Below are 14,754 nucleotides of genomic sequence, written 5' to 3'. Positions count from 1 at the left end.
AAGTGTCGTGTAGCGAGTAAATACGCAATGTTTATAAATTCGACGAGGGCGATTTCGATGATAAGAACAATGGGTTTTTATACATTTATTTTATTTAAATAAAAATTCTAAGTAAACACTATTCGCTTCCTATATAATAAATCCTTCTGTATTTTCACTTTCAATACATTAAATCTCTGTATCGAAAAGTCTAAAGTCTTCTATTTTGTTTTTTTCTATAAATGAAATTTATCTAATTTTCATAAATTTTGTATGAGTTTTATATGTTGATGGATTAACAGAAAATATTTTGTAGTTACATCTTGTCATGCTTCAAATATGAAATAACATTCTCATTAACTTTTGTTTTTAATTATTTTATTCAATTAATTATGAAAAATAGTAATAAAAATTTAAATATTTTTTACAAAATTAATAAGTTTTTTTTCACCAATATTAATTTTTATTATTAATAAATAATTTTTAAATTGATATCTAATTAGATACCAACTTTAGAATTTAAATAATTGGTTGTTAAAACTAAAGTAGCTAATTAGATACCAATTTAGAAACTATTTATCAATAATAGAAACTAATTTAGATATCAATAATTATTTTAATCTTTAAAATAATATCTAATTTAGTTATTATAGAAACTAATAATTTTTTTCTCTAAAATTAATTTATATTTAATAATTTGCTGGAAATGTAATTTTTTTTACTAAATTTGAAATTATTGATTTTGGTTCAAACATCTATTTTAGAACAAATAAATAATATATATATATATATATTAGACAGATCTTAATTTTTTTTTAAAAGGATTACTTCTTAATATTATACTATAACACTAGTTATTGAATTATTATTTTTCGAATGGGACATGATAATTTGACAACCTTGTGTCAAAAGACACTTTTAATAAAACTTTGATTCATGAAGTAGGTAGATTTATTGATGGGTAAAAATAATCTTTAAATATATTGTAAAAGCAGTTGTCAAATAATAATTTTTCTTTTTGAATAATTATTTAACTTGTTTTCATTGTATGTCATATTTGCATATTACATGGTATTAAAGATATAAAACGTAATAATTTATAATTTTAGAGAAAACTGAAAAATAATCCTAAATGCACATACTGGACAATAATATACTACCACAAATTAATGAATGTGAGTGAAAATAAAACAAAGAAAGCTTAATTTTGTGTAGAACCCACCACCAGCCACCCCACGATGGTGGAACTGTGTAGAACATGTCTGCAGCACGCAGTCAAGAAGACTATTGATGGAACCAGACACAAAAAAATCTTTGCTATTATTGAGAACGACTTAGGTAAATTTAGGAATGATTGCTTCAAAAATCTTTTCTCTGCAATGATGATGGTGTTAATGTTAATGGTGTTATTCAAAGGCTGATGCATGGATTGATGCCTTCTTACCATTCTTTTTCCTTTATTAATTGCCACCATATGACTATCAAATCTACAATCATGATGTTCAACTATTTTCATTTTTTTTTTTAATATTTTTCACACGAAAACTAATTTATAAATTGCGAAGAATTAAAAAAAAAATCCATGAACAAAAGGAAAAAAGGGGAATAAAATGTAGAAAGAATATTTCTTCACGTGATCGTGTAATTTTTGTGTTTTCTATGGTTCTTAAGAAATATGTGTGGAGTAATCTTGTATTGTAACGTGTTCTTAGGAGTGTTTGCATAGGTTAGTTTGTAGAGAGAAAATTAATTCAATCTGATAATAAATTTCAATTTTGTTTTGTAACCATCCAAATCATTATGAAATTAAAATACAACATATATATAAATTAATTGAATTTATTTCAGATTATAAACTAGTGTTTTTTTTTCACAATTTCATCGATTTTTCAGTTATGATGAAGTGGTTTGCATAAAATTGGGTGGCTGAATATGGTGGACGGATAATAATAGTCTTAGGAGGGTGATGTGAGAGTTAGGATACGTGTTCCTCATTCATTTTCTTTAATAATCCTCTTATAAATTTGGATGTTTCTTGCTACGTTTCCTTACTTTATTTCTGCACTTCTATAAATATAAAATCTTATTTTATTTTCTGATTTAAAGTTATTTTTAAATTTTGTAATTTAAAATATATGGTTGCACCACTTGGAAAGAAAAAGTTTGGAATCATGATCAGGATAAGAATTTGGCTGTTGCTGATTGCTCACTATTTAAGTAAAGTGTATCCCTGCCACCAACAAGATATTTCCTTCGTTAAAGTATTCAGATCAACAACCGTGGGAAAATTTACGTGTAATTTAAATGATATATTTTGGGAAAGAATGGGTAAAAAATTATATTATATAAATAGATAAGTTGTGTTAGTGTGACATTAAATTTAAATTAATTGAAATTATGATAATAGACTGTTTTACTAATAGAAGATGAAGTCGTGCGAATGTTGGACGATTTTGATGAATATGTTAATGCAACAAAAATTTAATTACTTTTATGTGAATTCGTGGGAGGAAAATTTAATTACTTTTTAATGATACAATCTTCTCCACCCTTGTGATATTATGGCGGTCACCATCTTCACTACCCCATACGCCTCTGGTCTCTTAAACTTCAAAAATATTGCAATTGCAGTCATCGACCTCTTTTTCCCTAAAATGGTGTTAGAAATCTCCGTTAACGTTGAGAACACGAACAAACTTCCCTTCATGTTTCTCTTTCATGCCTTTGTTATCTCCGCATCACTCATTAGAGATGTGGCAGTCCACGATCCGTTGAAAAAAATGCGAGGTGAATTGTTTATTTCAACCTATTGGCCCGCTTAGACTCGCCTTGCATAATCCGCAGTCTGCATGGGTCAAGTGCGGGACAGAGCGGATTGACTTGCATAATCCGCATAATTTTAAATTCCAAAGCAAGGAAAATTTCAACTGCATAACATTTTTCCTTCAAATTGAGATCAATGTACTCATAATTACCATCTGTTCATCTTCCGTTTTTCTCCCACTTAGATTTGCAAAGTCCTACAAAGGGAGCGTATAATTCATGAAGGTAACATAATTTCACTTAAACATGATGTCATGTTCATTAGTGTGATAAAATTCACGAAAGTCATCTAATATTGGCATGACTTTATGTTCAAATAGTACAACTATTTGAGCTTACCACAATTTTAGTTAATTTCAGTTGGGTGAAGTTGTGATACGTTGGCACGACTTACCTATATATGTAATAAAAAAAATTATCCATTTTTGTAATATATCACTTAAATTACATCAAAAACGTAAATTTTCCACAACTTTGTACCCTTTCTTCATTGCACATGAAAAACTTTTAAAAAAAAATGTTTCCTTTTCAAAGTGGGAATAATCCTAACATGCATTTACAAAGGAGAAAAAAATTGATAATAGAAAATGAAGCTAAAATTGACAAATCCATCTCAGTACTGCTATATTTTGATGGCATGAGCTTCTCTTGTGTTTTCGCTTCTCCTAGACTGTAATATGTAAGGATACCATTGAAGAGAGGTTACATGACTTTCTAACTGCACAAATTGGAAGTTGTAGTGTCGAGTTATTGAGAAACTAAGACTACATTCATCATTTCGCCATCTCGATCTTATGTGTTATCAAGATCTTAACAGCATAATTAATAAATGTTTAACAATAAACAACATGTAAAGTCATTATTAAAGGCTCTTAGTCTAGGTGAGTTTAAGTTAATCATTGGCACATGCAAGAGTTCAATATAATCAGTATAAATAGGTGAATACCCTAAAGTTGAAAGGTAGTGAATCCTTAACTTGTGACTCATACATTATTTACTTGGACCAACTGATTTGAGCATCGAAGTATAATCACGAGTACCCTTGCCACAAACTTGAAGACCGAGAGACAAAGAGTCAAAGACCGAGAGGTCGAGAACTTGAAGACCGAAGATCCGAGAATATGGACGTCACATGTAAGAAATATTCGGTTTTACAAAACTTTTTGGTGTCCACCATGGGGCTAAAGAATACCTTATAAGGAGAACTCGTGGCAACTACACGAAAATGACAAGAAACAACAAATATACTCCAAAAGTTGAGAACCACTAGGAAGATCACATGGTGATATGCTGGAACTAAAAGAAAGGAATTAGAGACCTTTAAGAGAAAGTACACGAAAGAGATGGACGCTCTCAGAGCTGAAAATGCCCTCATGAGACAAAAGCTAGAAAGCAGTGGCACGAATGTTCATGCGGAACTGGATATTCCTTACATGTAATGTCCTTGTTCTCGGATCTTCAGTTTCTCAATCTTTGGGTTCTTAGTCTTTTGATTTTCAGGTTTGTGGTAGGGGTACCTACGATTATACTTTGACGCTCAAGCCGGTTATTGTTTCGTGTAAAGGATGTATATATGAGTAAGAAGTTAGAAAATCATTACCCTTCAAACTTAGAATGTTAACCTATTTATAGTGGCTATATTCAACTCTTACATGTACGAATAATCAACTTAAGTTCACATAGACCCAAGTGCCTCTATCACAATTTTACATGTTGTTTACTATTCAAGGTTTGTTAAAACATTGCTCTTAGGGACCAATAATGTATATCGGCAAGATGCCAAATGAAGTATTGGCATCTCGATAACTCGATATTACATTGACCCCATACTCAAGCAGGCGAAAAATTTAAACCAAAAAAATAATGAGTATGTCGTTGTGTAATGAAATTATATAATTTCAAGATAATTTTGACTTTGAGATTATATAATTGAATTTTTTTAAAATTATAAAATCTAAAAAAGAACTTTAAATTAAAAAACAAAATAAAAATTTGCATATTTATAGGATGCAGAAGAAAAGTACGGAGGTAGAGAAAAGAAATAGTGATAAATTTTCTTCTCGCTAGGCCCAAATGCCTTTTCTTCCTGCTATATCGTCTTCCATTTATAAAAAGTGTAAAAGATAAACTTCTTCTTAAAAACTTTCCAAAATTTGCTGTAATCCATATATATTTTTTTCTAAAAAAACTTATTCCCAAAAAAAAAGTTAATTTTGATCATTTAACACTTTCTTTTGGAGGTGCTGGACTAAGTGTTTACGGTAGGGGAAGAAAAGACTCAGGGTATTTCTTTCTGCACCCAAACAAATTTATCCTTACACTCCATCGTTTTCTGAAAATACTATTTTATTCATTTTAAAAATAATTTTTGGATTACTCTTTATGAAATATTCCTACGACATACTTTCTGGAATATATTTTATGAATTCAGATTTATTATTCCAGAAATAAAAAAATATGTTTCATAAAAAGTATTCTAGAATGACTTTTTTAGTTTTTTGGATTTTCTATTCTGGAAATGCCTTTTACTTACATAACACCCCTATTCCAGAATCATCCAAAACTATCAAAGGTAATTTGGGTATTTTAAAGAGTGTAGGGGTGCAGTAAGAAAAATGTAGGGACACATGATCTTTGGGCTGAAAGAAATAAGATACGAACTAAATGCTAGGCCCAAAATTCTGAGATCGTTTCAGAGTCCTGACAGCAACGATGTCGTATGGTCAACCCCTGTAGTTGCGCGGCGCGTGGCGCGTGCACCCAAGCACGCATCAAAATCTGCCGCTTCAACCAGCAATTGGTGTTGGGATGAAAATTCCTGTAAACCGCAGAGAAGAGGACAAACAATTAGGGTTTTTCAAATTCATCTAACCTCCGTTTTCTATTTTAGTTTTTTTTTTTCTGCTCACGCTGTTCCCTTGCCCTTCAATTGCAATTTGTACAGGTAATGCTACATAGTCTTCCTTCCATTTTTTTGTTGTCTTACTTCGAATTGATTTATTCTGTTTTCCTAAATGCCTGCAAAGAATTTCGTTAGCAAAATTTTCAGTTTTGTGAATTTCATAAGCGCATAGTTCTGTGGCGCCTTTTTCATCTTTTAATGGCGGTAATTCAACCATGATTGTCTGCACTCAGTAGGATTTAATTTTTTTTTCTCTCTCCTTATTTTCAAAATTTCCCTTCTGTGTATTTTGGTTGCTTTTGTTTTGAGTGTGAGCTTTATTTTTTGAAATCACTGTCATGGGTTGGTGTAGGAGGTTGCTGTGTTCTCATGCACGATTAAAATTGGCAAATGAGTGATGCAAAAGAACACGAAGAGGCTGGCCAGGGCAAGCCCTCGGTCGTGGAAGAGAACAAGCTGTTGGTTGATACAAAGGATCGAGTTCAGCCTGAAGCTGTCTCTGCTCCTGTTCCAGTAGAGGAAACGTCAAACCTTGTTGAAAATGGGTTAAATCATGCTGAGAATGGGTCAAATCTTGCTGAAAATAAGAAGGAAGAGCCACTTGCTGAACATAAAAATGTGCAACTTGAGGTTGTTTCAGAAGGAATTCCACAAGAGGATGTTCAAAGTACACTTCACTCTGTCCCAGCAGAGGCTCATACTCAGGTTTTGAATACGACTGAGTGTGAAGAAGCTTCTAAAGCGAAGGGGGAAGCTGAAGAATTTCCCACAATTAATAAAAAGGTTGAGAATAGTGATGATATTTGTCGGAATAGTATTGATGATGTTGAAATGGCTGTGGAAGTGAAGCCTGAAGGCTGTGGAGTGGTTGACAGTAAAACTTGCGACAATGGTGACCCAATGCCTGCAAGTCATAATGAACCTGCTATATCACAACCTGCTCCTACTGATACAAACACTGAATTTGTGAATGTATTAGAAGTTGAGAATAAGGCTGATGAAAAGCAAGCTACCGATCCTGCTGATAATGGGAATTCAAACTCAAAGCACTTGTTTTTCTTGGATGCTGACCATTCCTATGATGGTAACGAGTCAGGAACCGAGGAGGACCAGTCAGCATTTATGAAGGAGCTTGAAAACTTCTTTAGGGAGAGGAGCTTGGAATTCAAACATCCTAAGTTTTATGGAGAAGGACTAAATTGCCTTAAGTGAGTTATTCATGTTTATTTAAACTTCTTATCATTAAATATGACATAAATACACTAGTCCATAGTATGATCACTTTGAAATAATGCTTACTTGTGGGTTAATATTAGGTTGTGGAGAGCTGTAACGAGATTGGGTGGCTATGATAAGGTATTCATTTTTTTATTCCCTGTTGGATCTCTTACACAGTAGAAGTTCATTGCAATTTCACATGGAGGTTGCTGGTTTAGCTTGTTGACAGTCTTTGAGCTGTCTAGCTAGCATGTATTTATTGCAATTGAAAAACTGGCTGAGTTGTTGTTCGTTCGATATATCTCAAAGTGTATTTACAGAATACACATCCCTATTCTACGGAAGTCAACTATATAATCAATCTGACAACCAATGCCTTGAGTCTAATTAATTAATTCCTAACAGAATATGGCAAAAAAACCATCTAAATAAGGAAAAGTAATATTAACAGGCTGTACATGTTAACTATTCTTCACACCAGTACATGTCATACTCTGTTATCATTCTGTAGGTATTTTATTCTGCTAGTGTATAGTATGAAAACAAACATGTTAGAGATATGATTTGAATACATTAAATTGGGAGATCTGATATGATTTGATAGGGAAATATCTTACCTAATATTTTTCATTTTTAGATATTGATTTTGTTTCTTATTGTTAGATATTTTCTTCACTATAAATAAGAATGCTTGTGTATAATTATATTCCTTCTCAGTTTCTCTTTTCTCAACATTGTACCAGAGAGTACTATCATATCATCCATGACCTGTTTTTGTCACTAATCCTGTCAACTGAACATAATTCAAAATATACTTAGAACATCTTTGAGATTTAAGATTCCTAGTATCCTAATTGTATTGATGATATGATAGCATTCCTAACATAGAAATCCTAGATGATGTAGTTTCTTAGTGGTGTGAAGATACCAGCTTTCCAAATACTCAATTAATAATCCTGTAATCTGGTTTTGTTTAATTAATTTACAAATGAATAGTTTGTCATGATGCACCTAACACTTTGTAAATCTGGCTACTATTTTAGTTATACAATTTGTTTAATTTTCTTCAGTTGTTCAATAGATGCCCTGTACTTTTACAATTGGATGAGCAAAATTGAAGGAGTTGTCTTTTGAGCCAAATTAACTTCGGTTACACTCTAAGCAATTAGTTTGTTTATTTATCTCTTGTTTTGATGTTTCCAAGACATACACCTAACTGCCTTATATTTATAAATAGGTGACTTCATGTAAGTTATGGCGGCAAGTGGGAGAGTCTTTCAAACCTCCGAAGTAAGGATTGACATGCACTTTCAATATCTTTATCTTGTTTATGGCTCTGAAATCAAAGTCTTCTTCTATATGTATTTTTTGTATTTGTCTTCAGTGTAGATTTTATCTGTCTTCTGTTTATTTTTCTAAGTGTAGCCACACTGGAAGTATAGTATATATTGGAAAGGGTGTTGAGAGAAATTGAAGTGTTTTTTAAAGTTCTAAGTTTTGATGGGAAACAAGGAGTGCTGGATGCATCTATTGAACTGTGAATGGTTGACTTAAGAAATCATATTAGCTTAATTTTGAACCAGCTGTTTTCATTATTTAAGACATGGTTTTCTTGTGGTCTTCCAATATTTCCTCATTGTTTTGGCTTTTCCCCAGATCCTACCCAACTGCCCTTCTTTTTCAATTTTCTTTTCCTTTTCATTGGGTGGCTGGGGGTTGGGGAGGTTTTCAGAAAATAATTTGAGCCGTCTGAATGGAATTATTATAGATATTATAATGTATAATATATTAACACAGTGCAATGTTCTCAAACTATGCAGGACATGCACCACAGTCTCATGGACCTTCCGGGGATTTTATGAGAAGGTGATTCTACGTATATTAGTTATACTTCAGTTTCTCCTTTTTTATTAATTTGCTTTCACTGATTCTACATGGTTTATATATGTGCTTGGTTGATGTTCCTTTAAGGCTTATAAGTAGTCTTTTTATTTGTCCTTGAAGATTGACATTGATGTAGGTAATAAGCATACCTGAATTGCTTTTACAATTTGTTTACATTGTTATCATTCTCTTTCTGGCTGTTACAATGATGATATTCATGCTATGACCCTATCAATGAAGATTTCACACCATTTACATAGTTTCCTTGTGCCAAAATTTTCTCTTGACTCAGTACTTCTCAGTGACATGGGATACATTTCATATTTGTTTGCTTTCTCACAGTTAGCTATAAATACCTGACCATGCTTGTTTTAGAGGTTAAAATGAGATAAATGCTTATTTCATTAGTATTTTTTCTATTTGCTAATGTATGAAAATTGATCAGATATTGTGCTTTCAGAACTATGCAGCTGTTATCCATGCTATTTAACCCTTCATTCATGCTGTTTGTGATATCCTACCCCAGGCACTTCTTGATTATGAAAGACATAAAATAAAAGGTGGTGAGCTAAATGTGCCGATTTCTTCTCTCCCAGAGCCTATAAATATTGAAAATCAGGTAATTTGTAATTTATACCTTAGCTTTCTATTGCATGAGCAAATATAAGGCCCATTCTCATAAAATTCCCCGATATGAGAACGGGAATTATTGGAAAACCTCATTTGACATCGGCATAGTTTCATTGATTTTCTGCATTTGGATTTTGTTTATTTTGTACTATTGCTCTCTGTCAATATTCCTGTGATGTGACTCTTAGCTTGTGTCTTGCAACTTTTTTTTAAATGATGGGCAAATTTAGGCTTCAGCATCAGGTAGAGCCCGGAGAGATGCTGCAGCACGGGCTATGCAGGGTTGGCACTCACAACGTCTCCTAGGGAATGGTGAAGTCAGTGACCCCATTATTAAGGTCTGGAGAATTTTGAATTATTGTTTTTTGTTCTGTGAATTCTTTTTTATCGTCTGTTACTCTGTTTTGATCTCCATATAATTGTTTAATACTTCTCTTTTTCTTAGGATAGGAATTCCGTGTCTGTGCAAAAGCGTGAAAAGCAGCTTAAAAGCATCAGTATGTCTTTCATCCTATTGCTTCCATTTTTAACAGTATAGCAGGTTTTAAACAATTCTCAGAATTCGATTATCTCCATATTGTCTCAGATTTGCACAAACGTAAAAAACCATCTTCACCTTACATGGATAATGCAGTCAAAGCTGCACGCAGTAAACCTTCTAAACCACAGTTAAGACCGGTTACTTCATTTTCAATCTCTTTTCTTGTGTGTTCTGTGTACTTAATTATTGTTTATATATTTGTTTAATTAATTAGTGAAACGTTTTGCCAACCAGTTTCTTTACTTAAAATTAGGAGGTGTTTACTTTGGGACTTTGGTTTATCTGCTGACTTTCTCACCTTTGTTGATTTGTGTGGCTGCTAGATTGGACACTACTGTGATTGATATAGGACCTCCTGCTGACTGGGTAAAAGTCAATGTACAAAAAACTGTAAGTTCTGCATCTTGTGATCATATAGCCTATAAGCCATGTATGTAATACTGATTTCAATGGAAACTCTTCTGTGCAGAAAGATTGTTTTGAGGTATATGCTTTAGTTCCTGGCCTTCTGCGGGAAGAGGTATGCATTCTGGTGTCATATTTCTTTTGTCTGTACTAATCTGTGTTATTATAAAAAATTAAGCATATTGTTTTTTCTATTCCTCCCCTTTCCTTTGAGAGGAAGTTACAATATGGGAGGCACACCAAATTCATTAGTCAGTGCGAATTTCAGCATATATTAGGACAAGTTTACCTGTTGAATATTCTGGAATATTCCCCTTCAACCTTGAGCTTTGAAAAAAAAAGGTTCTTTACTTCAAATTGTTCCATATCCAGCCTATCAGTAGTTCATGAGCTAACTCAGGACACTTAATAGATTATCGGTTTTAGTTGTAATCTCCAGAAATAGGTATTTCATAAAAGCCTCTTCTCTTCAAAAAGAAAGTTACAATACTGAAAAAAATTACGAAAATCTGAAATGGAATTGTGGATGCTTTTTTAAAAACAGGTTCGTGTGCAGTCAGACCCAGCAGGACGCCTAGTCATAAGTGGTGAGCCAGAGCATCCCAACAATCCTTGGGGTGTAACACCTTTCAAAAAGGTATATTTAATTTTTCTTCAACAATGACAAAAAGTGTCTTACTTTGAAAATTTATACACTACTGCTTTTGTTTCAACCTGCAATCTGTGTTTTTACATGTTCTAACAGTCAGCGGTCTGTTCTTGTTGCTATTGTAATCATCATACCAAAACACCGAAGAATATAGAGTGAAACGACCATCCGTGTCTGTATCAAACTATTACATTGCTTCACTAGACTTGCAAGTTTATTTTCTAATATTCCTAGTTGTTAGTAATTGATACGGTTAAAGGCAAAATACAATCCTCATTTAAACCCTTTTTCTTGGGTTTGGAATATTATGTCATGTTACTCTTCCCTCTCACTCTTAACACGAAGAAATTTTATGAATTCAGGTTGTCAGCTTGCCCTCAAGAATTGATCCTCATCAGACGTCGGCGGTGGTGACGCTGCATGGGCAGTTGTTTGTTCGTGTACCATTTGAACAGTCAGAATAGTAGTTGCTTATGGTTTGCTGACTTTCTCTTTGACCAATATATATATATGTAGGATAGCTGACCCGGAAACCATTTAGAAGAATTATTTCTGCCTGTAAAACTCATGCCAATATCTGGCTTAGCGTAGCATTTATTTCATGCCAGTTAAGTTAAAAATCATGTATAACTATTAACCTTGTTAATATGAGTTAGGTAGAATTCTGTATTTGCTGGGGAGGATTAATGTTGTAATATTGTAACGTGGATAGTGAGATTACATTAAACTTTTGACCTTTTTGGTGTCAAAGTGATTAGTGAAGTAAGGATCGCTAGAAAAGTATGAACTAAGATTAAAAGAATATTCTGATCCGTGAAATAAAAAGGAGTCATACTAAACTCATACTAAAGAGATGTTTTGATGGGACATTTATTAAGAGTATAATGAGAATGTATGAACTTGTTTAAGAATTGAAAGTTAATTTTTCAATGATAAATTCAGTTTTGACTACTCGTTCCATTTACTTTCTATCTTTCTTCAAAATATCATTTGTTGTTGCTAGAAAGATAGTGGTTGTCCATAGTAGGTTTTTGTGGGGAGGAAAAGAGAGATAGAGGACGATATACTGGGCAAATGGGCAAAGGTTTGTTTACCGAAGAACCAAAGGGGATTAAATGTTAAGGATATTAATGTTTAATATTATTAGGGTTTTGGGTTTTGAGAACAACGACAATGTTTAACAAAGAACTAAAGAGGATTAAATGTTAAGGATATTAACATGTTCCAATCAGACATTTGTTGGGAAAATGGAAGTGAAATTGTAGTGTTTACAGCACAACTACAATTTGTGGTATAATATCTTAAATTCTGTATATAGAGATTAGAGGAAAATGGAGAAAGTACAACAATACAAATATTGTTTAGTTTGCTGGAGAGATTTAAGAAAGTTTTGTGATACCGAAAGTACTTGAAGTTGGATTGAATTAGGATCGCAAAGAAGGGTAAAAAAATGGAAAAAAACACGAGGTTTTGAGAAAAACTAATGGATTGGGAAAAATAAAGTAGTTGATGATATATATAATTGATTATTTTTAATATCAAAATAACATTCACAACTCATTAATAATATGGGGAAATGAAGGAATGATAGATGAGTGTGGAAATATAGATAGAAAAGGAAATTGTTTGAATGGGAAAGAAAGTTGAGAATAAAATATTATTTCTGAATTATTACCAAAATAATGTAGAGAGATGACTCTCAATAGAGGAAAAGAAAGATAAATAATATATTATCAAATTTGTTTATGATTTTGTTCAAGATTTAAGGATAGAGAAAGAACAACAACATCAATATGATGAATTGTAGTGCCTCTTATGTAATGATAGTGAATAATCACTAGAACACCTATTCTACACGTGTATAACATAACTTTGTTTAACATTTTTTCTGGGGTTGGTGGAGTAAAAGTATAAGTGACAAACTTGATGGTTTAATATGGAGTATTTGGAAAGAGAAAAATAATTGTATTTTTAAAGGCAAGATGTCTTATGTTAAAAGAGTAATTCAAAATGTGAAGTTCTTTTGGTATGCATGGAGTAGCGAGTGAATCCTAGTAACAACTCGACTTTTGTTTTATGGGATAACAAACCTCAATGTTGTCTGTGTTGGTATTATTTGGATCTTTTCGCTTTGTAGGGGAATCTTTTGGTTACAATTTATCAAGTTAAGATTGACACTATATAGACTATAACCATTACATAAAAAAAAATCTTATTTGTGGGATGACAATTTAAATGAGTTGGTACCCTTATACTTAAGGGTGGAAAAAATCCAAATTACAAAATTCAATCCATAATTATCCAAATTCATATTAGTTTTGATCCATTTAAATGGATTTATTTCAAATCCAAATCCATATTTTTGGATTTTAAATCCAATCCATTTAATTGGATATGGATGAGATATGGATTGGATACATTTTTGGATTATCCAATTTGTATTTTGGGTTGGATTTTGACTTGGCCCGATCCAGGTTGAGCCAAGACAATTCAAGTGCAGGTTGAGCAAAGTTGACCCAAGTTCACGTCGAGCTGAATGGGCCCGGACCAATGTCAAGCCGAGCGGGCCCAGACTGATGTCGAGCCAAGCGGGTCCAAGCCGATGTCGAGCCGAGGGGGCCAGGGCCGATATCTAGTCATTCGAGCTTGGGCCAATGTTGAGTCGTGCGAGCCCGGGCCGATGTCTAGTCGTGCGGGCTCGAGCCGATTTTGAGTCATTCAGACCCAGGCCGATGTCGAGCCGAGCGAATCCAAATCGATGTCGAAGTGAGCGGGTCTGGTCGATGTCGAGACGATCGGGATCGGACCGCTGTCGAGGCGAGCAGGCCCAGGCCGATTTCGAGGTGAGCGGGCCTGGGCAGATGTCGAGCCGACCGGGCCCAGGCCGATGTCAAGCAAACTGGGCCCGAGTAGATGTCGAGTCGAGCGGTCCTGGGCCGATGTCGAGTCGAGCGGGCCCGGGCCATTGTCGAGTCGGGCGGGCCATTGTCGAGTCGTGCCGATTTCAAGCTGACTGGACCCGGGCCGATGTCGAGTCAACTGGGCTCAGGTCGATGTCAAGTCGAGCGGGTCGGGCAGATGTCGAGACGACTTGGCCTGGGCCGATGTCGAGGCGACCGGGCCCGGGTCGATGTCGAGCCGACCGGGCCCGGACCGATGTCAAGCAAACTGGGTTCGGTTAGATGTCAAGTCGAGCGAGCCCGTGCCATTGTCGAGTCGAGCAGGCCCGGGCCGATTTCGAGTTGAGCGGGCCTGGGCCGATGTCGAGTTAAGTGGGCCCGGACCGATGTCGAGGCGAGCGGTCCCGGGCCGATGTCGAGGCGATCGGGCCCGGGCTGATGTCGAGGAGAGCGGACCCAGGCAGATGTCGAGCCGACCGGGCCCGGGCCGATGTCGAGCCGACCGGGCCCAAACAGATGTCGAGCCAAGCGGGCCCAGGCTGATGATGAGTCGACCGGGCCCGAGCCTTTGTCGAGTCGATCGAATTTGGGCCAATGTCGAGTTGAGTGGGCCCGGGCCGATGTCGAGTCAAGTGGGCCCGGGCCGATGTCGAGTCGAGGGGGCTTGGGTCGTTGTCGAGCCGAGCGTGCCTGGGCCAATGTCGAGTTGTGTGGGCCCGGGCCGATGTTGAGTCTAGGGGGCTCGGGCCGATGTCGAGGCGAGCGGGCCCGGGCCACTGTCGAGCTGACCAGGCTCGGACCGATTTTGAGCCGATCGGGCCGT

The 14,754-nt window shown here is 35.1% G+C and overlaps 1 protein-coding gene across 2 annotated transcripts; it reads left to right on the top strand.

The window, feature by feature from the left end:
* Positions 1-5,496: 5,496 nt before the first annotated feature.
* Positions 5,497-11,833, top strand: LOC137811060 (AT-rich interactive domain-containing protein 6). Of its 2 annotated transcripts, none has more exons than XM_068612638.2 (13): positions 5,497-5,746; positions 6,057-6,912; positions 7,021-7,060; positions 8,160-8,212; positions 8,743-8,788; positions 9,333-9,425; positions 9,667-9,774; positions 9,882-9,933; positions 10,023-10,104; positions 10,301-10,367; positions 10,447-10,497; positions 10,927-11,019; positions 11,394-11,833. In XM_068612638.2, the coding sequence occupies exons 2-13, from the start codon at positions 6,095-6,097 to the stop codon at positions 11,493-11,495; spliced, it is 1,605 nt and encodes a 534-aa protein (XP_068468739.1). In that variant the 5' UTR covers positions 5,497-5,746; positions 6,057-6,094; the 3' UTR covers positions 11,496-11,833. The 2 variants fall into 2 exon arrangements, 1 of the variants encoding a protein (XP_068468739.1); XR_016518553.1 differs by having other exon boundaries at positions 5,533-5,746; positions 9,887-9,933.
* The last annotated feature ends 2,921 nt before the right edge of the window (positions 11,834-14,754 follow it).

Source organism: Phaseolus vulgaris, chromosome 2 (assembly GCF_051622355.1).
Source record: "Phaseolus vulgaris cultivar YP4 chromosome 2, ASM5162235v1, whole genome shotgun sequence".
NCBI lineage: Eukaryota > Viridiplantae > Streptophyta > Magnoliopsida > Fabales > Fabaceae > Phaseolus > Phaseolus vulgaris.
The sequence above is the reverse complement of the archived record's forward strand: the minus strand, read 5'-3'. Positions and strand labels throughout refer to the sequence as shown.

Excerpts from the sequence above, each read along its gene's own strand:
- LOC137811060 (XM_068612638.2), top strand. The coding sequence starts at position 6,095 with ATGAGTGATGCAAAAGAACACGAAGAGGCTGGCCAGGGCAAGCCCTCG. Across the intron at positions 8,213-8,742 it reads GAGTCTTTCAAACCTCCGAA|GACATGCACCACAGTCTCAT; the intron begins GTAAGGATTGAC and ends CAAACTATGCAG. Across the intron at positions 10,105-10,300 it reads AGTAAACCTTCTAAACCACA|ATTGGACACTACTGTGATTG; the intron begins GTTAAGACCGGT and ends TGTGGCTGCTAG.